The sequence below is a fragment of the Seriola dumerili genome, unplaced genomic scaffold (assembly GCF_002260705.1).
Source record: "Seriola dumerili isolate Sdu_G_001 unplaced genomic scaffold, Sdu_1.0 BDQW01000052.1, whole genome shotgun sequence".
Taxonomy (NCBI): Eukaryota; Metazoa; Chordata; class Actinopteri; order Carangiformes; family Carangidae; genus Seriola; species Seriola dumerili.
Genome location: NW_019174307.1, coordinates 17536165 through 17560362, shown reverse-complemented (window position 1 = coordinate 17560362; position 24198 = coordinate 17536165). Strand labels below are relative to the sequence as shown.

The 24198-nt window shown below is 38.8% G+C and overlaps 2 protein-coding genes across 3 annotated transcripts; both read right to left on the bottom strand.

The window, feature by feature from the left end:
- Positions 1 to 830: 830 nt before the first annotated feature.
- On the bottom strand, positions 831 to 9514 carry cdc16 (cell division cycle 16). The gene is made up of 18 exons (XM_022740717.1): positions 9346 to 9514; positions 9098 to 9152; positions 8661 to 8758; positions 8442 to 8480; positions 8168 to 8308; positions 7742 to 7901; positions 7519 to 7613; positions 6742 to 6875; positions 6327 to 6406; positions 6148 to 6197; positions 5997 to 6070; positions 5768 to 5893; positions 4750 to 4902; positions 3721 to 3784; positions 3546 to 3607; positions 2607 to 2742; positions 2105 to 2195; positions 831 to 1641 (listed from the first exon to the last, which is right to left on the bottom strand). Exons 1-18 carry the CDS (start codon positions 9391 to 9393, stop codon positions 1388 to 1390), a joined length of 1860 nt encoding a protein of 619 aa, XP_022596438.1. The 5' UTR covers positions 9394 to 9514; the 3' UTR covers positions 831 to 1387.
- A 208-nt stretch (positions 9515 to 9722) lies between these two features.
- On the bottom strand, positions 9723 to 11832 carry LOC111218739 (uncharacterized protein C17orf105 homolog). 2 transcript variants are annotated; one of them, XM_022741180.1, is made up of 6 exons: positions 11765 to 11832; positions 11497 to 11599; positions 11226 to 11306; positions 10815 to 10933; positions 10487 to 10673; positions 9723 to 10374 (listed from the first exon to the last, which is right to left on the bottom strand). In XM_022741180.1, the coding sequence occupies exons 2-6, from the start codon at positions 11590 to 11592 to the stop codon at positions 10369 to 10371; spliced, it is 489 nt and encodes a 162-aa protein (XP_022596901.1). In that variant the 5' UTR covers positions 11593 to 11599; positions 11765 to 11832; the 3' UTR covers positions 9723 to 10368. The 2 variants fall into 2 exon arrangements, with proteins under 2 accessions (XP_022596901.1, XP_022596900.1); XM_022741179.1 differs by having other exon boundaries at positions 9723 to 10349.
- Positions 11833 to 24198: the final 12366 nt, after the last annotated feature.

Sequence of the window (24198 nt, the reverse complement as noted above, 5' to 3'; positions counted from 1 at the left end):
TGGAGCAGGTGTCCAGGTCCCGACAGACCCTGTCCTGGGTGTAAATGACTGCCGACTTAGACGGAGTACAGCCCATTTCTACAGCCGTTATCCATTGGAAAAAGGTCCGGGAGGAAAACGGAGAAGAGATGAAGAGAAGTCTTCACCTGAGGTCGGGAAAAATCACTCCTCCCCTAAATCGGAACATGACATTTGAGGGGAAGGTCTGAGCTCCAGTCCGGTTCATACTACATGTACTGTACATCACTTCGCATCTTTTTCTCTGGAGGGGTTGGGGTGAGGTGGTAAATTCTCTGCTCCCTGCTCAGGAACTCTAATCTGCAATGGATTCCCTGCTTTGAAAAATGAATTTGCACGATTGCCTACTCAATCCAAACAATGAGTTTTGCATTCTGTAAAGATTAATGTGTGTTGAAAACATTTAACACATTTAAATTAGAAAACTGTTTCTAAAGAATGTTTGACATTTTTATTTGGCTAATTCGCTAGTTAAATTTGGTTTATACTATTAACTATAACTATATGGGAAAATATAAGTAACAGAATCTCTGACAAAGTCTAATATTAGAGAAAATTTAAATTTGTAAGTGCGAGATTTTCATGCAGCCAAAGGTTTTAAATGAAACATAACTAGTCCATTTCAAAACCTGTAATATAACCTACAGCATCTCACTGAGGATTATGTCAATACACAATAGGTAAAAAAAAATTATAATAAAAATGTACCAGCCCTATAGCTACATTTGTTCTGCCCATTTTAACAAATCAACCAATTAATTCTAATTAACACAAAAAACAGGTATGTTAAATTTTTAAAGATAAATGCACAGTTTATTGTTGGAATTATCAAGAACTGTTTTCAACAAAAACACTTGTATTTAGCTGGCTCTTTATTCAAGGTGAAAATCCACAGGTTAAGCAACATGGAGGGTCCTGCCATAGGCAGTAATAAGTGACTATAGTCTTTTAGTTGTGATACGAGATGTGCTGCTCTGTTCAACCAAGTGTCAGAGGATCACATGTTCCCATTGTCTTCAGGCTTAACCCAAGGTCCAATGCTAAACCTAGTACTCAGCCCCTTAACCAAGGCACGTGTTATTTCCCCTTTTAAAGTGCATTCTTGCAAAATGAATATGATGTACAGCAGTTGCTTTGTGTACAAATTCACCCTCACTTTTACTCAAGTTCATAATGTTCACGATGGCATGTTCTATGTTTTGTCACTTACAGAAACAACCATATCTAATGCACAAGAAGGGGATTCCACAGGAAACCTTTGTTGGAGGGCAGGTGCCAAAGTTTTGGTTTGAATGTTGTCCTTGGGCTTAGATATGTGTACCTATGACAACCTGTTGCTATGACAGTTCCACCTCCTGACAGGATGAGATCACGTGCTGGTGTCTGACAAGGTGTCTAACATGACATCGCTCTCATACATGTCACACTCCAGGGTTAAAGAGAGTCGAAGAGGCGTCTCCAGCATCATCTTGTCGTGATTTGACATAGATGTTTCCAAAGACGCGATGCTGGTGTCTTCCTGTCTCGGCGTGGCTAGAGGGTCACCAGGCTCCGACGTGTTCAGCATCTTCATCAGCGCTGGAGTGTTCAAGCTGCCTCGCATTTTGTCATTAATGTCTGTGCCTTAGTGGAAACAAATGACAACATGTTATTGGTACAGAGACCTCAGAGTTGGTGTGAACTTTGTACAGGTTTTAAAGATTCACTGACTCAGAACAGAGATTATTTGCCATAAAAAGGACAATTTAGCTGATGCAAGTAAAATAAAATTAAAAAATCGAATTTGTCTATTGTGGTATCTAGTCCTACAGATAAGTTTGGATTTGTCTGCTGAATATTTGAGATATCTGCCACTGAGATCTTGCTCCAAAATTTTATTTGTGGTGCCTATGGCAAAAAAACATCTCTTCCCAAAGACAGTGTCCCAGTTACTCCAGATAAACCCAGTAACATGGTGTCATTAAAGTAGTGGAAATACTAGTACAGCTGTAACACTCAAATAATTAGATTTTTCAAGTCAGCCCACAAAAGATTTTCACAATAACTTTTCAATGATAAAAATATCTGCAGTATAGCTGTATCATACCTATATAGGCATCTGTGTCACCAATGTACATCTCTATGCAGTGGCCGAGCATAGTCACAGAGAAAGTGTCGTCCCTTTTCAGTCCAAGTGCCTGCCACAGAAAGACGAAATACAACTTTGAGCCTCTTAAAAAAACAGATATTTTTGATGTAAAGAAAAATCAACCACAGGTCATTTCCCAACAGAAACAACAACAAAACAAACAAAAAAAACAATAAAACAAAAACTGTCAAGTGTCATATCATCAAAACCATCATACTGTATTTTGGGTGATGTCACCAATCTATTATATAATGTGGTTTTCTATCCATTCCTCATTTTATTAAACTGGATTTTACTCTCGCTACTGTGTTCTCACTAAAAAGCTCTGATTTCCATGGTTACGCCTATTCTTGCTTGTTTTCTCAGAAGAAGCCATCAACTCTCCCTTCTATGAGTGGTGTCAAACAAATGATACCAAATAAGAAACAAAATCCATCAAACTGAGTGAAAGGGGTTTTACCGTGTGAAAGTAGTCGATAGCACTTTCGAAGTCACCCATGAGGCTGTGTACATATCCTATGGCAGCGTAGGTGGAGGCGTGCTGAGGGATTAGGACCAGTGCTTGACGGTGGTACTCCAGTGCCTGGTCGTATTTTCTACAGAGACCACACCACAATATACAAAGTTGATATCAATGGATTCAATTTCATACGCAGACGATTGCAGACGTGACACGATACATCTCATCATAGAGTGTATTTAAAGAGATTTTAGCAGGTCAGCAGGTCTGTAAACTGCTGCGCCTCAACTCATACAGCATCATGCCTTTAATGCTTAAATAAGATCATTGTTTTCATGGCAAAGATAGATAAGCAAAAAAGAAACTTTCCCAACAGAAGATTATGTCCAAAGTATATAAATAATTTAGTTATAATCATTTTGAAAAACAGTAATGTATGAATGATGCACCAATAAGGTTTGTGAAGTATTTGTTCTGTATGGATGAAACCCTGTTTCTACATTTAAAAAAAACCTATCCAAGCCTTTCAAAACAACCACTTCTGTGACACACATTTTGCAAGCCCTTTATATCTATTGAGTGGTGGCTATGCATAATTCATTAAAGGGTCTTTGCATGAATTCTCAATGGGTACCCTACCTATGCAGAATGATTGCCAAGAACAAGTGAGGACATCTCTGAAAATAGTTTGCAGCAGATAGATAAGAAGGGGAATGAACAAATTAGAGAAGAGTGCACTCCAGGCAATCTTCTTTTATTATTCACTCAGGAAAAACTTAGCCCCCCATATTTTACCAGCACTATGTGTGCTAACTCGAAGAAGTCCATGAAATCTATAATGTCATTTAAAAAAAGGCCACAGCTGCAACTGTACAGGTCACTCCCTACTGGGGCTATTCAAGACCATTTATTCAAATAGAAATCCGGCTTGATACTTACTTCAGTTTCCGACACACATGACCCAAGTTGTTTAGCAAAGGCTCCCATTTGTCCACAGTGACCTTAAATTTGAAAGGAAACAGTAAAAGGCATATTTAAAGTAATTCTTTAGACATTGTGTTTTTCAGACATGCATCACAATGATACTTTTCCAATTGAATAAATTAGCAGTTACCTCATTCCCTATGGCCTTGATCTTCTCCATTGCATCCAGGAACAGCCTCTCTGCAGTCTTCCAGCTGAAACAGCAGATGTGAAAAACATTCTTAGCACACAGCTCCTCTGAATTAACTAAATAATAAACCAGATGCCACTGTGTGTGTAATCTGTGTGACCTCAATATGTGACTGCTGTTCAAGCTCATCTTTACATTAGGCGTGTTATGAATTACAGTACTTATATTTGTGTATGTGCATATTCCCCTTAAATGGCCAGTGCCCAGGTTACAGAAAATAACAACACATGCACATATTTTTGATTTGATGTGACAAAGTTTTGAGGTATCCGTCTTTGAGATTCCAGTACAATAAAGGTGAATGTAATTTTGTTTTTTTTGCATTCACAGCCAAACAACAAATTACACTTCATAAACCTAGCCGTCAACAGTATTTATGGAGACGCTAATCAGCAGAAAGTAGTTGAAAATAGTTTACAACCACAGTTACTATCTATGTATGTCAAAACTCGCACAAATCATCAAAATTATCTGCATGGCTGGATACATCTGGGGTTATATGAAAAAATATATCTTTAGTAAACGACCTCATGAGGGGCAGACCTTTCCCCTAAGATGATACAATCTAATAACTGGTAGTTACAACAATGTGTGAGTTTTAGCTGATGCTCAGAGTTATATTCTGTAAACTGTCTACAGGGGAGCTGTTGTACTAACAGACCGAATGAACAGCAGGAGACAGGGCTGCACTGATAGACAACAATTTAATCTAAAATTGTTTCTAGAGAAAAGCAAAACAGCTGATCCTCACTTTGTTGAGCAAGTTATTGTTCATTCAGTGATTTCATATGGTAAATGGATGACGCATGCAGATCATGTTTTTTAAATAGACTTCTTACCTAGTCAAAATCATTCTTTACAAATATCATTGCGGTGTGCCAACATCTGTTTGTGCTGGTAACAACATTTATACGACTTTTGTCAAACTAAAGGCGTAGGTGTTCTTGTGTTTGTGGATGCATGACTCACTCTCCATTTTGAAATGCAACCACTGCCACTTCGTGTATGACGAATGGGTCCTCTGGAGCAATACTAAGAGCCTGGCTGAAGAAACGTTCTGCCAGCTTGGAGTTGTTGGTCAGACCGTACTCCAGGCCGATGTAGAGCATGGGTAAGTGACACCTGAATAAGAAAGTGCAGGACACATCAAGACCCAAGCTATCGTTATTTTATGTTTTAACAACACTTTAGAAAATCAAGAATTTAGAAGCTTTAAAAAGCAACCCTTAAAAAATTGACATATTGTTTGAGTGCTACATTATGTTTGGCAGCCTTTAAAAACTCAAACCAACGATTACTTAAAAGTAGAAATGTTCCTGAAATCGAAAAGGCCAATACTTACACCTGCTTTTTTTTGCAGGTTTTCATGTTTTCATATTGTTTTTCTGAAAGTACCAGTGTAAACAACAAAATGTTAAAGGTGTATCCAAAAAACAAATCTACCAATCCAGACACTTGTGACTGGAAAGACAAACTGACAAACTATAGAAACCTTTAGAGAAGTAACAACAGTTTGTTTTAGCTGTTAACTATGAGCAGCAACATTAATTATATGAGCATTAGGCTAAGTAAGAAGGCTACATCTATGGCTGAGGACATTTTTGGCAGACAATTCTTTTCAATCATAAAAAGTAAATGCCTTTATACATTTGCCTGTCGTCATTTAATGTGTCAAACATCGAACAAAGAATTAATCTGTCAAAGCACAATTTGTGTGCCATTAGTTGTGGCAATGTGAGGTTTTATTGACTGTGTCTCCACAATCTCCGTCTCAGCATAAAACAACTCAGCTGCAGCGCTTAACCGCAACCATTCAGAGGATATTGTTTAAAGAGATAAGCTTTTCTGTACTGATGCTTCATTCTGATTTAGGCAGATAACACAGGCATATTTTTCACATAAAACCTCACCAAGATCGCTTTCAAAGACACACATCTATAAAAGTACATGGAGCTAGGAACTCCATACCATTCAGTCATGTACCTACCCTTTCATCAGCTGGGCAGCAGTGAAGTACGCGGCCATGGCTTGGTCATGCTCACTCTCCACTGCAAATGAATGGCCATATGCAATCCATGCAGGGCCATACGTCCTCTCCAGGGTGGTGGCTTTGCTGCAGGAAATATAGAAAATTGAATATGTGCAAGTGAAACCTAAATGTATGCATGTAATTTGGCCTCAAACAGATACTTTCTTATGAGTGTGCCAATATATACCTAAGGTATCGCCGAGCATGTTCGTTTTTATGGCCAACCATGAGATAGTAGCACCCGACAGCAAACCAGGACACCTGATAAAGAGTTTTTATTTGGTCATCAAATAGTGGAAATTATGTAAACAGGATAAAGTGAAAATCACAACACTTACTGGGTTGTTGGGATACAAGTCTACAAGTTTGTGTGACAGGTAAAACAACTCTGCAGGGGAAAAAAACAAAACAAAACACATAAAAGCTTTGATCAGAGCAAAACTCTCAACTTAAATATTATATTTACGGGAAGCAACCAAAGTAAACATTCATCAGTGGTTGATTTTTTTATTTTTACCATTTGCTTTTCCAAGCTCCACCAGAGTTCCTATATGGACTGGTAAACAGTTGGCATGGAAGGGGTCTTTGACCATCACCCTGAAATACAAACAAACAGCTTCATTAAATACTTTTTGGACAACTTCCATAGTAATCCAAATCACTTCGTGCAACCAGTTTTCTTCAAATCATATCCAGCTTTCTAGTGGAAAACACAAGTGGGTTATGTGAGATATCTTTGAAGCGCCATTGTCTCCCAGTCTATCATTAGTTAAAGGTAATAAAATCTAAATTCACTATTTATTAGTATGAACTCAAAATTCATGCTCGACCAGTAAGTGTAGTACTTGCAAAAGAAAGCAAAAAAAAAAAAAACAAAGAAAAAAACAAAAACAAAAATACAACACACTGAGAAGAATACTGCAGACACCTACATTGATGTGAGTTTGTAGCACATTTTGAAATCACAGTTATAATAATGCCTCTCAGCAAGAGACACCACTACGTCCAAGTTGTCCTGAAGACCATTGACCATCTCTGGCACCACCAAATCACTGGGCTTGTTATACTGCAGGAAAAAGGAGAAGGAGTGAGTATGTGTAAGTGTTTATGCATGTATGTGAAAAGTGGGTGTAAGGTTTAAATGTGAGTAGGTGGAAAAATAGACAAAGCGAGGTCACAAAAACGCAAACAAAGGTGACAGATGAAAAGACAGTAGGAAAAAACCAGGCCAAAATATCCTTATGAGGCATTTGCATTTCAATCAATATTAACTGTATACAAATGAACCCTGGAGCTTGGCAACACTGGAGAGCACCATTTAGTTGTTAGTGCTCTCTCTCTCACTCTCACTCTCTCTCACTCTCGGCTCAAATGGAGGAATAAGGCTGGACGGTAAATGACGAATTGTCCAAAATAGACAATAGTGTCTATGTTCATTGTAATGAAAGAATATGTAATCCAGTGCAACAATATTGCTCATTCCTGTATTTAAAAAAAAATTGTATAATAATGCATCTATGGTATAGAAGAATAAATCAGATTTTTACTACACAGACAATACATGTTATTAGCATCAATTCTTTGTTAGTTTTGGTTTATTCATGAGATTTGTTGACAATAAGAGAATAATAAAATATATCCACTTTATACTTGAATTAACTAATGAGCAAAAGCAAAATGTATTAATTTTAAATGCAGAGTTTTCCTACCTTCTTTAACTTATTCTCAAACAGGAAGTGTAATAACTCCTCCTCCTCCTCAGTGCACTGTTGACTCAGAGGAAGCGAGTCAAGGAAGTCTTTCTCTATTGAAAAATGAATAACATGTTTCACATTGACTGTGATTATAAAAGTTTCTGAAATTACGAAACATGCCACATAACTGTACAAAACTAAAAGATCAGTGCACATCATTGCTACAGATCAACCTCACCTTCCTGCGCAGTCAACATGTGGTGGGACGTTAAAAGGTCAAAGGCTTCAAAGCAGTACACATCCAGCTTCAAGGCCTCTTTGTAGCTGGATGTGGCCAGTGGTCTGTTGTCCATGGCATCATAGATCTTACCCCGCAGGAGGCAGATGGAGCTGTTGATCTGAAATATTTCAGAGAAGGGAAAGAACAGAAGAGGACAGAGGTCAGAGCCTCTAGAAAATATTCACAATATTCCTCATAACGTCACATAGAATTTAGGCTATGTCTATAACATTAACAAGACTCAAGCAGAAATTTGAAAGAAAGGACAAAGTATATTTTATGCCAACAGTATGTGATATACAGTAACAATGACAAACTGGACAGTCATAAACCTTTAATCTGTTTGCAATATATTTCAATATGTCAGAGGCAGCCCATACTTACAGAGGCAGGGGACATATCCCAATCTTTCGTTGACTCTGGTGTCCCATTATCCTCTTTCCCACTCCTGTCCAGTAGCTTCTTACAAGCTGGCTCCTCTGCATCCAGAATATCCAAGGCCTGCTGGAACTCTTTGGCAGCATACTTGGAAAAAAAAACAAAACATCTATAGCATTAACAAAATCTAGCAGGATTCTCTAGATTAAATCCAGCAGTTTATAAACATATAGGAGTGGGTTTAGAAGCCATAGAGAAGATGTATTTTTCATTTACTCACATGGCACCTTGCAGCAAGGTACTGACAAGCTCCATACAACTGTTTGAGGGAGGACAAGTGTTGTTTCAGACTGGGGACTGATATGATTTTAACACATGAGAAAACCATTACAGGAAGCACACAAACAAAAACCCTTAATATATTACCTATCATATTATCACTCATTTCCCAGCACATAGCTTTAAACATACCAATAACTCACACTTAACCTGTGATTACCTTGTCAAGTTTTCGTGAACGGAGGGCATGGGAGGCTCTGTGGTACTGTGATGTCAAGTAAAGGCACTGAGCAAGCCAGTAGATATCCTGGGGATCCTCTATGAATATAAAAAATAGGCACATTCTTTGAGTATTTATTTATTCATTAATGTGGGATTTTAACAAAAAGACAGGGCCATCAATCTCTGATGTTACAGATACATGACTACCTAAACAATATTACAGCTGTTTGCAAGCTAATGGGTTAACCAACATCACCACAGGTTAAAGTTTAATTTCAGCTATTATGGTACGCAACAAAAACAAACAGTACAGGAACAAAACATGAACGCTCTCCCTATAACACACCAGTCATGGTACATTAGCTTTATAACTTAAGATGACAGGTTGGCAAGTCGCTAAGATACCGGCTAGTCATGAACATTAACGTCACTCACCATGGGAAAGGGATGCTATCTTGTCGGCCCAAAACAGAGCACTTTGATATTGTTGCTGTAAACACAGACAAAGAAAGAGTAAGAGTCACTCGAATGAGTAGTTTTTGTTGTGGGTGGTTGGCTGGCTGTTAGCTTAAGGATAGCCAGGCAGGCAAACTATGAAGATTTGTAACCACTGACGCTAGGTTTCCTCACAAGCTAGCATTAGCTAGCAACACAGAAACTCATCAAGAAATCGTAATTCTTACCTGGTCAATGTACTGCCGTACTCGCTTTCGAAGTCTGTCAAGATTCATTTTGATTATTTGATTTTAAGTTGACGCTCTGACTATAAGAAGTGTTTCATTCTTAGAGAAAACTGTGTACCAACTGTGCACCCAACAGTACGAGCTAGCTTGCTAGCTGCGTAAAATCAAATCCGCGGCTTCTTTCTGCAACGAGTGTTCTGGCAAATTGTGCCGTATGGAAACTCATACTGGATGAAGAGTTCCACATTAACATGGTCTTTTTCGCCGTATGTCTTGCTGTAAAACAAGTTTATGAATATAAAAAATACGCACATTGTTTGATTATTTTTTTATTCTCTAATTTGTTAATATTAAATCACAAAAGGTTATTTGGCAACTTGTTAGTGAATATTACATCACCCACAGTCATATTGTGTTCATGAAATTATGTAAGTACACAGCCTATACAAAGTACTACTGCTGGTCTATTTATACTAAACCAGTACTACAGATCATATAACTGGCACACAATATCTGGGTCCAGTTCTGGAGTCAAGACTGTGTTTGTCCAAACGGCTCATGCTACATTCTCTCTACTTTGCAGAAAAACATAGTTTTGGTAAAGCAATCAAGCATTTCATCCTTCCTCTGTGCTTGTGGTTTCCAGTTTGTCGGTTATAGATGTGTTAGGGGGTGTTGGACATTTCAGATCCATCAGAAGCCAAGGACTGTTCAACAGAGTGTTTATCTGTTTTAATTTGAATTGTCTCAGAAGGATTTTCAGGTGTATCTGGTGAGATGGATTTCTCAGGCATATTTGGTTCAGGGACAGGGTGTGTATCTGTGTCCTGCTGGATCTCTGTTTCTCTTTCTTGTTTTTCGCTGACATCTTTCTTCTTTTCATTTTCCTCAGATTCTGATTCGCCATTTGTCTTGTTGCTTGCATGCCTGCGTGTAGCTGTATCTGTGCTTATCTTCTGTTCTTTATCGCAACCTCTGCTCTGCTTGCTGGCTTTCTCTTGTCCCTGATGTTGACATAAGAAATTAAATCTTTATTCCAATATGAAATAAAGATCATGATACAGTTATATAGGAGGAATGTTAGTCTGATGTTACAGTATATATAATGAATAGTATATATATATATATGTATAAATATAACCTTTTGCTGTTTCACTCTTCCTCTTGGGTAATGTGCAATGCTGTCCATCAGCTTAAGAGTTTTGAGCCAGTCCTCATGCCAGCTCTTCACATTATAGTGAGACCTGCAGTGACTCAGGCGGAACAGGATCAGCTGATTCTCCTTGGTAATACGGAGCAACTCCAGCTGTCGCTTTTCCTTGCCAAGGCTACAATGAAGAGGAAAGACAGGCTGCAACAACTGGGTTTTTAGTTTCAAGAGCCACCCATTTCTTGGCAATACAACATGCTGCCTAACTTTAAATATATGTTTTTCACAATGCTGATGGAAAGCCCAACCCTTAACTAACCTTTTCCTGTCATAGTAATTCCTGTTGTCAACTCCTCCAGTTGTCCTCATGATGTGCGATATTTTTTCCATGAGCATATTGTTTTCCCTCTGAATCTTCAGTGCCCACTCCTCTTCAAGCTTAACAAGACAAAATATTTTTAAAAAGAGAAAAATATATTTACACTAGAGGGAAAACGTGGTAGGTTTATACACCTGGGAAATAAGTATTCCATTTTTGTTATGCATTTTAATACTTCATGCTCTGAGGTTAAACGCAGTCATATATTTACTGTGGAATTTAATACTAATTAGAATTGGTAATAATTTTCTCTAGTTTGAGGCTTTACTGGATTGTTTCAGCACCGAAAAATCTGCTGCCACCCTATGGACATGAAGTGAGTTGAGTTGAAAAAGAGAAATAAAGAGCAACCTTTTGTTTCTTCAGCCTCAGAGCCAGGTGACTATAGGTCTCTGGTGGAGTCGTGTTTATTGTTGGTTTAGCTGACTTTACCTTGGGAGAAAAACAAAACAAAACAAATACAGCTTTGTCTCAGGCACGAAATGGTGATGATACAAATTCCAGCATACACTAACTGGATTGAAGAAAAGGTTAATTTGATAAATTTGTGACTAGAATAAAAGCTTGAGGTCAAGACATTTTGAATCTGGGATAACAGGAACAAATACATGTTGCTCCTAACCTTCCTCCTGTGTAAATCATATGAAGCCATGTCCCATTTCTGCTGGAGATATTTGTTTCCACTGGGAAGCAAGGGTTGATATGCCAGATGCTGCATTGTTGTCCTGTCAACAAAAAACATTAAACACAGTTACAATTACAAGCCCCCCACCCTCACTTGAAAGAGAAACACACATCTTTTAATGACGTATCATTCTGCATTTGTGTAATAGTCCAGAATTAATCACATGAACAGCACATTTGCTAAACCAGTCCCTGATGTGACTCACCTGTGGCTGCCCTGGTGTCTCGGTATCACAACTCCTCATCTGCCCGAGAGTGTGTTCATGCTCTGAACCGTCCAGGTTGACTGGAGCTCAGAGACCGCAGTCTGTTTTCTGCCAGTCGCACAAGGTTGCCATGACAGCAGTTCGGGAGAGCGGAGATGAATGAATGGTTTCAAACGATGTGCTTGTTTAGCAAGTTCCACACAGAGAAATGCATACAGGCATCGAGATAGGCTAATTAGTGAGGAGAGAGCGACTGTAAAATGAGCTGCTCTGTGAAGACACTGTTACTCACGCTTACAAGCTGAAAATGAACTGGAATACAAACTGAGTGTTCATATGTGTGTGTGTGTGTGTGTGTGTGTGTGTGTGTGTGTGTGTGTGTGTGTGTGTGTGATTTTAAACTGTTATTCATGCCTGGATGGAGAAAAATAAAAAAATGACACTAATTTATGAACACTGATGTTAGAGTCAAAGGTCAATTAATCTGTTTAATGGGGTGATTGTGAAATAGATACATCAAATGTCAAATTATTACAATTAATAAAAATACTTGACAGCAATGAATCCATGAGTTGAAGGCAAAGTAAGTTACTATATTTTCCTACTTGCTGCATACAGACAGTTACAGCCTTGGTAACAGTTACTTGGAAACTTACATCAGAGCAACTTCAACATACACACTAAGTGCAAACACAGTTTGAACACAAGCCACCCACAGAAAATCTGCTGTCATAAAACACTCTGTAAGCTGATACCTGATCATGAGGGAAAAAATAACTGAAAATTTGGTTTATTTAAAATTATAAAAAATATTTTCAATTAAATTCAAAATGCAAAACACACAGCATTGTATACTATTCAATGGTATCTAAATTATAATATAGTATGTATGAAAAGCATCCTGTGTGTCTTCTGGATTATAAAACACAAAGGAGCGTTATTTCAGATTTGTTGAATGAATCCCATTGAGGTGACTTCATGAATGAACATCTACATTACAACACTCCCCCCTACTGGCTGGAGTTGGCTATTATGATTTTTGGTGCAACTGAGATCACTACTGTTAATAATTCAAATCCCACGCCAGAATGAACAACCAAATCACTCATGAAACTGTAATAGATCAAACTGTAATAGATGATTATATCACCCTTTTTTTCCTGCACCATGATAAACTGTGACTTTAGTGGAACAAAATTAAGTGTATTTTATATAAAAAAAAAAGTCTCAACATTAATATTCAATACCAAACATGTAAAACCTTGTTTAACCAACCGTGAATACTCAAACATATATGCAAATAGTTCCACATGTGTAACTTTTATGATTATTTTACATAATAATACAGTTGTGTAAGATTGTAGGAGTTGTTGTAAGAGCGCCGTGTCTGACATTTCTTCACACATGCCCTCACAGGCCAATTAATTGTTCGCCCCAGTGCAGTCACGTCTCAGTGCTTAGGAAGAGTCCTCATGAATGAATTATGGGCAATAAAATGTTTCCAGTTCAATTTGTTACTCTGTTGTATAAGAGGAGATGCGATGATGAGACAGATGGCGGATACCAGAATGATAAAAGGTGCCTCTAGCTCTCTCTCTCTTCCTTTTTTGTCTTGGTGTTTCCTTTGTCTTTCACATTCCAAAAAAAACAAACAAAATTTCTTGTTTTGTATCCAAGGATTACATGGGGATTCTACAAAAATCATATTCACTATGTTTGTGAAATTGATGCAGGGATTTGGTAAGCTGTTATTATGTGTAATAGGATGGAATCATCTATGCACAGGGCCTATAAACTAGTTGCCATCCAACATTTCATGTGTCCTTTTTATCCACAGTGAATCACAATGGATGTACTTTAATTAGGATATGTTTGGCACTGATCAGCAGAAATAAATCTTTGAAGTAAAAATGAATCTGTACCTGCATGAATTACAAATATAAAAAGTCAATGTTAAGTAGAGGTAGATCAGGCAACAGTTACATCCTTAAGTCTGTGTGGATAGGTTTGATTTTTGGTTGCTGTCTTGCTTTTGCTGCTTCTCTTGTAGACTGCAGGTTTCATTTGACCCCTAACCTTAATAAGCCCTCCAAGGACTGCTACAGAGAAGCATCGTATGGCGCTGCCACCAACAGGCTTCATGGTGGGAATGATGTGCTGTTTTCTGCTGATGTGCAGTATTTGGTTTACACCAAACAGATTCAACTTTGGTCTCATCAGAACATAGAACCTCATCCTACTTTCAGAGTCTCACATGGGAATTCTAGCGAACACTATCCATTAGCTATAGGTGCTTAGATTCATGGGGGATGCTGAGGCCTATCCCAGCACACACTGGTCAAGAGGTAGGGTCAAACCATTCACACTAACATTCACAGCCTCCGCCAACACAGTCTTTAGATTACCTAAGCTGCATGCCTAGGTTTGTAGTAAGAAACTGGTGCACCTGGAGGAAACCCACACACACACACACACACACACACACACACACACACACACACACACACACACACACACACATTATGGCCACCCACAGCTCTCTTGCTGATCTCTCTAGTGGCTTTGTTTCACAAAAGCTAAAGTTTTTAGGATGCTCTGGTGTGGGCCCATTTTCAGCTCTCTTTTCATTTTCATGACTGACCTTTCATGACTTTGATGGATATTCAGTGCTTCAGAAATTCTCTCTCTGTGACTGCTACTTTTCAGTGACCTTGGGGTGGGTTTGTAAGGAATCTTCTTTTGCATTTATGAAGTAGTTTTTGCCTGGAAATGTACTTGGACTTTTCATTAGTTAACCAAAAATTGTCGCACTTTGATGTGTTGATATATGTGTGCCATTATTAAGACGGCAAATATTCATGCATTTAATAGCTTTGTGTCATAAATTTGTAATACATTTAGGCCAATTAGTAGAGATATGTTTTCACTTAGTTTGAGTTTTTTTTTCTGTTGATTACCCTCAAAAATCCTGTTTATGTCCATTTATGTAAAAAAAAAAACAAAAAGAAAAAACAATCTTGTAGGCTCTGTTTCATCATTAATTAAGAGGGGATGTAATGATGCATTTAAGATAATGAAGCTTGTTTTCATGTCCTGTTCAGAATGGCAGGGGATGCTACCAGTTACAGGGAAGTCTCACCGGTGATTTTCACCGTGTTGTTGTGGGAATAAGTGCAAAGAAATACGGTCTCTTTGGGATCGAGGAAGAGCAGTAAGACTTCATACACACATCAACATAATAGAAATTGTGTGTGTGTTCTTGTGTGTCTGTATACATACATGTCTGTTTTTTCAGATAAATTTTTTTTATGTGTATGATGTCTGACAATCATAGAGAAAGAAGAAGAAATAAAAACTACTGCTATTCCATGGGTTTGAATGTCAAATCTGGATGAAGATAATTTTGTTAACAATAATAAGAATAATAAATATTGTCTAATTTACTTAATAAGATCCCTAATCTGTACCTGTAACACTGAACTCTGGGGCCTTGGATTTCCCACCTCCGTCATCATTTCTATTTGATTATGTTATGTATGGTTGTACAGGTATATAGCTGTTCGTAAGAATAAGAAAATAGCACATTTGCTGTAATGTGTAATAAAAACTAATAATTAAAGGAAACTTCAAGTACTTTTTGTACATTTGCTGCTCAGTTTATCGAATTATGGCCACTGAAGAGAAACACCATCTCTACTGATTGAGACAAATACCAGGAGTCCCCCTTAGAGCTCATAATTTTCTAGTGTATGCCTGTGGCCAGAACCACAGTGAGATCAGTGAGGGGAGTCTGTGCATTTCCCCAAGGTCAGAATCAAGTTTTTTTTTTCCTATGTGATGGAAAGCAACTATGGCAACAGGTCCCAAGAGAAGAACCTGTTTAGAGGTGGCTGCCTCACGCTGGCTCCCAATCTGCTTGTTAGGATTACTGAACAGTTACCTGCAATCAAGGAGTTCTGCTATTAAGGTTATTTTGCTGGCTCTGGAACAATTAAAGCTTCATTTTCTCTGTATATTTATGCAGTTAGTTTGGTCAAATGTATCAAGTTGGCTTCAGACATTGTGCATTGCAAATGGACTGGGAAGCTTTAGTCAACAGAAGGTTTCTCAAGAACTCTCTTCTCCACACTAAGTGATCATCTCACAGATTGATGTTGATGAGGCATTACCAACACTGTCTTGACCTTTTTAAAAATAGAAACAGACATTAGAGACATCTCTAGGCACACTACTATTTCTTTTGGAGGGGATCCTGTTCTACCACCATAGACTGTATATAGAGATGAATGTAGCCTCCATGATATAACGCACAGGTTTCTGAAGTGCAGTTTTGAAGCTCAGACTCGGCTGCTCAGACTGGGCTGCTCTTCCGTCGCCATCTTGGCAGTGCCTGACTCCGCCTAACTCTCGGCTAATCCAAAAATGAATAAAGAGGAGGGGCGTGTGGAACTGGTCCTTTGGTGCATGCCGGTTTGTGGCAAACATACATTCACCTATTCTATTAAGAGAAATTAGGCTGCATATAGACTTTGGTCACATCAGGAAATGCAGAAAACATACTGTCAACATTCCTTGCTCGAGTGTTATGTGGCAGTGTCATAAGCCCCAGTTGTATTATCCTCCTCATCTTTACCTTGTCTTTCTAGAAAAACCAAAACAAACAAATTCCCAAACATTTCCCTGGTTAACAGAAACAAAACCTGAACAAAATCTGAAAACTCTTCTCACTTGATATATAGACAGTAGTTTTAAAGTCAACACAATTTTCAGCTAATGGATGGTAGAATAGGTAACGACTCTAAGGCACTGTACTCTCAGCCCCGCTGCTCCATTAATGCTGCTGAGCTACAGAGGAATGGATGCTTTGACTCGGAAACAGGCTTTATCCCTCTAAAAGTGGCTCTTTTGATGACAGTTTGGCGAATACATGCTGCACTTCCTCCTAAATGCAGGAAGTTTGCCCCATTTTAATACTCAAACCCATACAGGCCTATATCCCAGATAGATCTGTGCTATGAAAGCGTATAAATAATGAAAGATGCCGTCTTTACAAGTTAAAAAAGACCCACAGTGCTGTTACATAACAGTGGAATGAGTTATAAGAATAACAAATTAGCCAGAGTGAGGCCAACTACAGTAACATGCTGGACTAATCGACTGCAGTAGACTAACACAAACGCAGATTTATGCTCAGATTTGTCCTCTTAAATGTAACCTCAGTTTTGTTCACAACTATAAATGTTCTCCCGTTTCCCTTGGCAACTTCACCTTTTCTGAACATTTCAGCTCCCTGGTTTCTGGCAAGGTCCCTCTTCCTTGAATCTTGGTTTAAAACCTGCAGAAAGAAAGCAATTCCTCTGAATTACTATGTATCTGACAGGGCAATCCTTAACATGTGTGTGTCTCTGTCTCACTCTCTCTCCTGGTCCTAAATCATACAAAATTGTCTTCAGTCTTATCATGATATACAATGTCCTGAAGTCATATGCTTAACCGAGTTAAATACACAATATCTGTGTATGGGTCCATACTGTATGTCCATGGATACAGTATGGTCCCATACACAGATATCATTCATGTCCACATCAAACGTGAAGACTATCACGTGCCAGTTTGGGCTGTATGTATGTATTGTGCATGGCCTGTTCTAACTCCACAGATTACGTGTTCTTTTTAATGACTGGCCTTCACAGCATACAGATATGTGAGAAACTGAAGTTGATATATATAGCTTATATATAGCATATATAGCAACTATTTCAACCAGACATCACAAAGTGCTTCACAATAGAAGACAAAGGCAAGAACACAATATAAAAATAATAATTAAAACAGAGATCAAAGTTAACAAATAAGTTCCAGCTGAATATGTTTTCAGTCTAGTATGAAAACAGAAAGACTTAAAACTTGCTTGAGTTCGACATCTTTTGTTGTTGCTGTGTTAATACAGTTCAAAGTGTATGAATTGAAAAGTCTGCTGCTGACATGTTGCATTGAGGTGCACATGAAAAGCTCTGAAATCTAACATTTTGTCGAACATCAAGAGCTTTATTACCGAATTTGTAGCTTTTCTTCATGAGAGGAATAGACATTTTGTGTAATAAAGGGGCTGAAAGGCCATGGCTTCTGCCTCAGGCGTTGAACTCAGAAGTTTTTAAAAGGTTTAAAGGCCATCATTACTCATCCATGTATATTTGGATTTTTCCACAAGGTTAAAAAGTGCCTACTCATATGTGTACTGCAGAATGAGTGAAGATAAATGATGTCAAAGTGAAACAGTTTGATTGCTTTCACAGTCACTGATGGCAAGTCAAATATTCCAAAAGAAGAAAAAAAACAACCAAAAAATAATGGACCCTCCAGTGTAGAGTAAAGTGGTTCAAGAGGAAACATCCACCTCTCAAAATAACCTGATGGTATCACAGTTATTGTCCACCAACTTGTTGCGTGTTGTTCTTGTACAAGTCGTACAAGATAATCTTTTATCCTTGCTGTTGCAGTGACTTGTACTCTCCTCTACAGGAGGAGCGGGATAAAGATAGTGTATAGAGCAGAACACACTGGTTCACTACATGACAGATCAGTGGCTAAAGAGGGAGTGAAATAGCTGAAATATTGATTATCTTGTTGGCACTGCAGGAAACAATCAATCGCATGACCGCACATGGCTGTACGTTCTGGTAGACTCCGGCTTCATGAGCATATGTTACGGAATTGTTACAACCCTATAGAGTAGAGAAATACATCTCACTGAGGGGAACACATTAAAAAGACAACATGGATAATAGCTGCAGAAATACAGCGGTTGGAATCACCACAGGATCAGGCTAAACTGTAAAGCAGCAGAAGACATCTAGAAAGAAATGTAAAGTGTTTTCATAACAAGGAAACAAATATGTTGATTATGACAATTTTCACTGGACAGGAGAGAACATTATAAAAGGACATGATTTGAGAGTGGGCTTTATTTTAGGCCTTGTGCATCATTAAGACTTGAGTGTATGTGTGTATGTGTGTGTGTGTGTGTGTGTGTGTGTGTGTGTGTGTGTGTGTGTGTGTGTTTATGCATCACTTCTGGGTAAAGTTTAGATGAGGGCATGGGGAGAAAGGGCAAAGAAAGAGCAGTGCCAGCTGTCCACGATGCTTGGTATGAGGGTGACCACTGTAGCATTCATTACTAATATCAACTGACTTATTCACTCCTCCATTTGACTGTGGGCTCTGCCTCATGCTTTGGGGGTGACTACTCCGTGAAGGCACTTCTTGCCTCGCCCCAAAGCAAAACTGAGAACATCTATATTCATCTATATTTCAAACACATGCCCTTGTGACAGATGTCTCCAAATATAGACAATACTGTGAGGCTGCATTGAAACCATAGATGATATTATGGCCTTTTGGGATTTTAATAGAGGGAAAAATTCAGTTGCCAGAAAAACAGGGAATGCCAAGTTGAAATGGACACCATTAGATTCATTAAACATTCTGTCTGTTTACAATGACAAGAAACCACCTAACTTATAACTTTTTTGTCAGACTGAGTTCTGTATAGTTCCATTAAATGCTAAAACTCATGAAGCAGGTAAGTTCCTCAAAAATGATTTATTTATCATCTACTTTTTTTATTTTCCTGTCTTTAAATGTAATTGTGAATTTTAGCCCTGCATATTTTAAAATACTTTTTGTATACCATGAAACTGACACGTAGCATGAATGAACAAAGACACAGGCCTCTGGCCATCATTATACAGCCATGATATTGTGCTGTATATCCTGGTGGACAGAATTAGACTGTATTACTAGCACACAATACTCTCTGAATGTGGGCTGGTTTGCTTATACAGTGGAGAGTGTCTAAATCTGCACTGGGCCAGTGTCATTGACCTTATCTCTCTGCAATAATGAATATTGTTGGTCACAATGGATTTTAAAGAGGAGTTGGTTATTATGTGTGTGGGATTCCTCAATTTGCTCTATTGGTCTTTGCCCTATTAGTCACAATGTAGGTGCACTGGAGAGGTTTTAGAGCTGATGTCTAAACATCACATATGGTGTTGCATTTTAGCCACGTACCAGTGAGCAGGAACTGACAGTGATTCAAAATCAGAGTGCTAATATGTATTTCATATATCAGCAGTCCAACAGACCCATACTTTTCATTTTCATTTTCATTTCAGTGATGCACAGAAAGTAGTTCCGGCCCGTCAACTTTGTCCCTGGACATCAGTGACTACACTGTGAACAACTTCAAGGAGAGGGCGCTCACTGGGCAAAGAGCTGGGTGGGAATGAGCAGAAACTAGTTGCAATTTGTGTACATACTGAGTTTGTGTTTATGTGTGTGTGTGTGTGTGTGTTTGTGTATTTGAACAAAGTCTTTGGTCATGATGTGGTTCACAGCAGCTGTTCATTTTCTAGGGAACACTTGCTCTAAGCAGTGCCAAACACAGCTCATTCTCCTTCTCTGACATCTTGGCTGTGGGCATGCTGGGTGAGGGGGGAGTGGATGGTTTTCACACTGATACTGAACATGGACATACATGTGGTCCCAGCGTAGCATTCCCTGAAAGCACTGGCCCTGCCTTGGGCAAAAGTCCAAGTTTCTAAATTAAGCTTCAACAGGATAATTATGAAACTTGCATCTTTTTACATGAATGACAGAATGACTTCAGTTTGACTTTCACTCGCTTGTGTCCATGGATGGATTGTCATACTCCCTTATTAACATGACTGGTACAAATCAAGAGCAGAAATAGCTTCTTTGTCATAGTAATCCTCAGTACTGTCCAGTATTACAGTATGTGATCTATTTCAAGAACCTGCACCCAATGTGTAAAATCACAGTCCACTAATCATTATCAAGGATAACATGATAAACATGAGCCTGTGGTGGAAAGTGAAGTACTTTTATTTATTTATTTATCTTTAACCATTGATTTAATTTGAAGAAAATGCTCAAACTAAAATACTAATAATAAATTATCACAACAAAGTTCACCATGCTTCCTGCCACCTTTCAATCTATAACATTGATTTTACTATCCTCAGTCTAATCCAAAATATATGTACAGATTGTTACTAAAGACCTTTGTAAAGTTCAAAAATAATCTACCTTTCTAGATATTCTTTAATTTTTCACATTAGAGAATATGATATGAATACCTCCATATATAGACCTACCAATCTCACAACACTCATCATTCATCCCATCTTCACACTCCTCCCTGTGTGAGCCTTTTAAATGTGTACAGTAAGACCACAGAGACCATGAGAAAAACTGGAGCCAGTCCATTTATCGCTGTGCATCTTAAATCAAGTTATTTTTCCCCATCAGGAGAAAACAGGCTGTTAAAAACTCACAAGGGAGCCACTTCCTGCCGGCCGCAGCCTGGGCAATCAAAAAGAAGTATTCTAATGATCCCTGACAAAATTGTCAGACGATATCCTCCAGGGTGTGATGATACTTTACATTACAGTAGACGGATCGATAGGGAGGATGACATGAGAGGCCTCTGCAGAGGGAGAGAGCTGGAGAGCCTGGAGTGCACCGCTCTGACTTGTGCTGATTCCACAATGAGTCCATTTGACCCCACACATGTAAATTGCTTAAATAACTGTATTCACTCTTTGTCTGAGGCACTGCACTGCATATATGTGTGTGTGGGTCCTGCGGCTTTGTGTGTGTGCACCTGATAAGTGTGTATGAAGAGTAACTGTGCTAGCAGGTGCACAACATGCGCAAAATCTAACAGTAATTGAAAATTTGATGGCCACCTCTTAAAATCAATAAGAAATTCTTTGCAGTTAGCCTTTAAACTGTGACACAGCAAAAATTATAATGCAGTGTAAAGAAAGTCAATCAGGAAACATTTTGTTTCAAAGTGGCCCACATCCCCGAGGAACCAGTTGTCACAGACAACTGACAAGACCTGGGCGCCACAAAACTAGGTCATTAAAGTGGATTAATGCTGTAATTCAGAGATGAACACACAACACAACCTCACTAATGAACTCCTTCAGTCTCTCATCAAGCTGCCTGTGCTGTGGTTAATATTGTTTACACTAACCGCTGCGTTTTCTCTGCTCAGCTCACTTGAAGTTACATCAGGTAAAATAAGCTTTTGATAATGACTCACTCATGCAAAGTTCAACTGCAACTTGTCATTAATTGTCCATAAAAGGAGATATGATTGTGAAAAAGGATGATCTTAAAATATTGGGTGATACAGTATATGTTACAAACACATAAGGTTAAAGAATTACATGTCAAAGTGATACATGGTACACATATGTAAGGTAAATTGGAAAATGAAAGGATCAATGAAGTGATCTAATGCAACACTGTTTCCTTATCATTTTGAATCAACCTTTCTCCTTAAGCTCATATTTACAGTAAATCACCATATTAGTGAAAATTCAATACTCATCCCTCACTAATAGATTCAAAATTACAGGAAAGAAGGTAAAGAACTACAGTTTGTAAGTAGGTCATTTGCTCTTGCCGGGGCCATAATGTCGGTCATATTGCAGCTTAACGAAGATGGCTTACTGGCAAACAGTATCCAACACCTGTGAGTGGGGTCATCACTATACTGAGCAACTAATGGGTGCAAATACTGGCAGACAGACTGACTTCTGCCATTTGTGCTGGGAGGGAGTCGCGCTGACAGATTTCAGAGTGATTAAATCCCAGATCTGAAGTATGGAAAACACATTCAGCAGAGAACTGTCAAGAACGGGTGCCAAATCAAATAAAAAAAATTCCTTAGTGGAAACTCTGAACTTTACTACTTCACACACACACACACACACACACACACACACACACACACACGCGCACACGCACACGCGCACACGCACACACGCACACGCTCACGCACACACACACACACACGCACACACACACACACTTTCTCTTTCCATAACATGTGCCTGGTGAGGGCACAGGCATAATCAGGGGAAAACAATATCTTCTTCTCCCTTAGTTTGTGATGGAAAATCTTTTAATCCTTGGAGAAAAGTGGTCACACAGTGGAAACAGTCGTCATGAGCAACACTAACTGCCCCCTTGCCCTCAGGGATAAAGGAACAAAACACAGCTGGGAAACATAAACATACAATATCTGACTATCTGAAAGTTTTGTCAAAGAAAGGATATACTTTTACTCTGAAAATGTTACCCTATAATTAAATACATTAAGTATTCAACAGTAGTCTTATGTGATCTTTATGTTGATTCTGTATTCAGTTTTACTATAAATACATTTTTTCTGCAGCTGATGTTGAATTCAACTTATTCAGCTTGCTGAACATCATAATGATCTGTTGCAGTGCCGGTACTCCGCAGCCCTGCTTCAGAAAGACTGAGATGACTTGACACATGGTACACTCAAGCATGTTGCAGGTGACTTGTAACACCTGTGACTTTAGAGCTATTATGCACAATTTCTCCATTAACACCCACCCGGATGCACAAGGCTGCAACAACTTAAAAGAACTGAGAACAAAGGAAAGACGCACTGAGAATAAACGGCATTATTGATTATTGAAATGATTGATGTAAATAAAACTCTTTGACATGCGGTGCACACATGCACAACATCTATCTCATACAGACACTGTCATTTCCAAGAATTCAAGCTGGGACAATAGTCTCAGTCAGATCATAAAAATTTCCGAGAGCATCACTGATATGACGGCGCAGAAACCACGTGTTTACGTAATGGAAAGCCAATCTTTCAATTTAACCCCTCCTCCCCGTCTATTTCTAACAGAGGTCCGACGCTAAAGGAAATTCATGCAAATGTTTTTTATACAGGCGCACCGTACTTTTGGAGATGCCAGTGGCGTGGTGCTGAAAAAGGCTTGAGGAAAATACCCCACAAAGGGAAGAAACGCACACTCCAGGAATCACGGACACACACACACACACACCAAGAAACCCAAGCCTGGCTTTAACAGAAACGTTGCAGTGTGGGACTACAAGAAATGAAAACTGAGGTTGGTGTTATCTGACCTCGCCAAACAAGCTGCTTTAAAGGAGAAACGAATTGGACCTGATCCGGCAATGTGGTGTTTTGTTGGGGCTATCATTGCAGCAGTCTGTGCATAGGATGCATCCTCCCTTGGCTTTTGATGCTGTGCAGATCCACCCTCCTCTCCTCAGAGTGATGAACTAATAGGCAATGATTTTCTCCTCGGAAATCCACCGTGTTTTACTGTTTTCACGTTAGTTGTTTTTGTTTACTGGCGGCCCGTCTCCTCCCGGTGCGACACATGCAATTTATAGAGTACATTTTCTATTATCGACTAGTTGAGGAGGCATTCTTTATACGCCAGAAGAAGAAAACACACCATTATTACGAAGTCTGACAGATACTGAAAATTTTGCCACGTGAATGAAAACGCATAGGACTTGGATATACCTATTTTTCT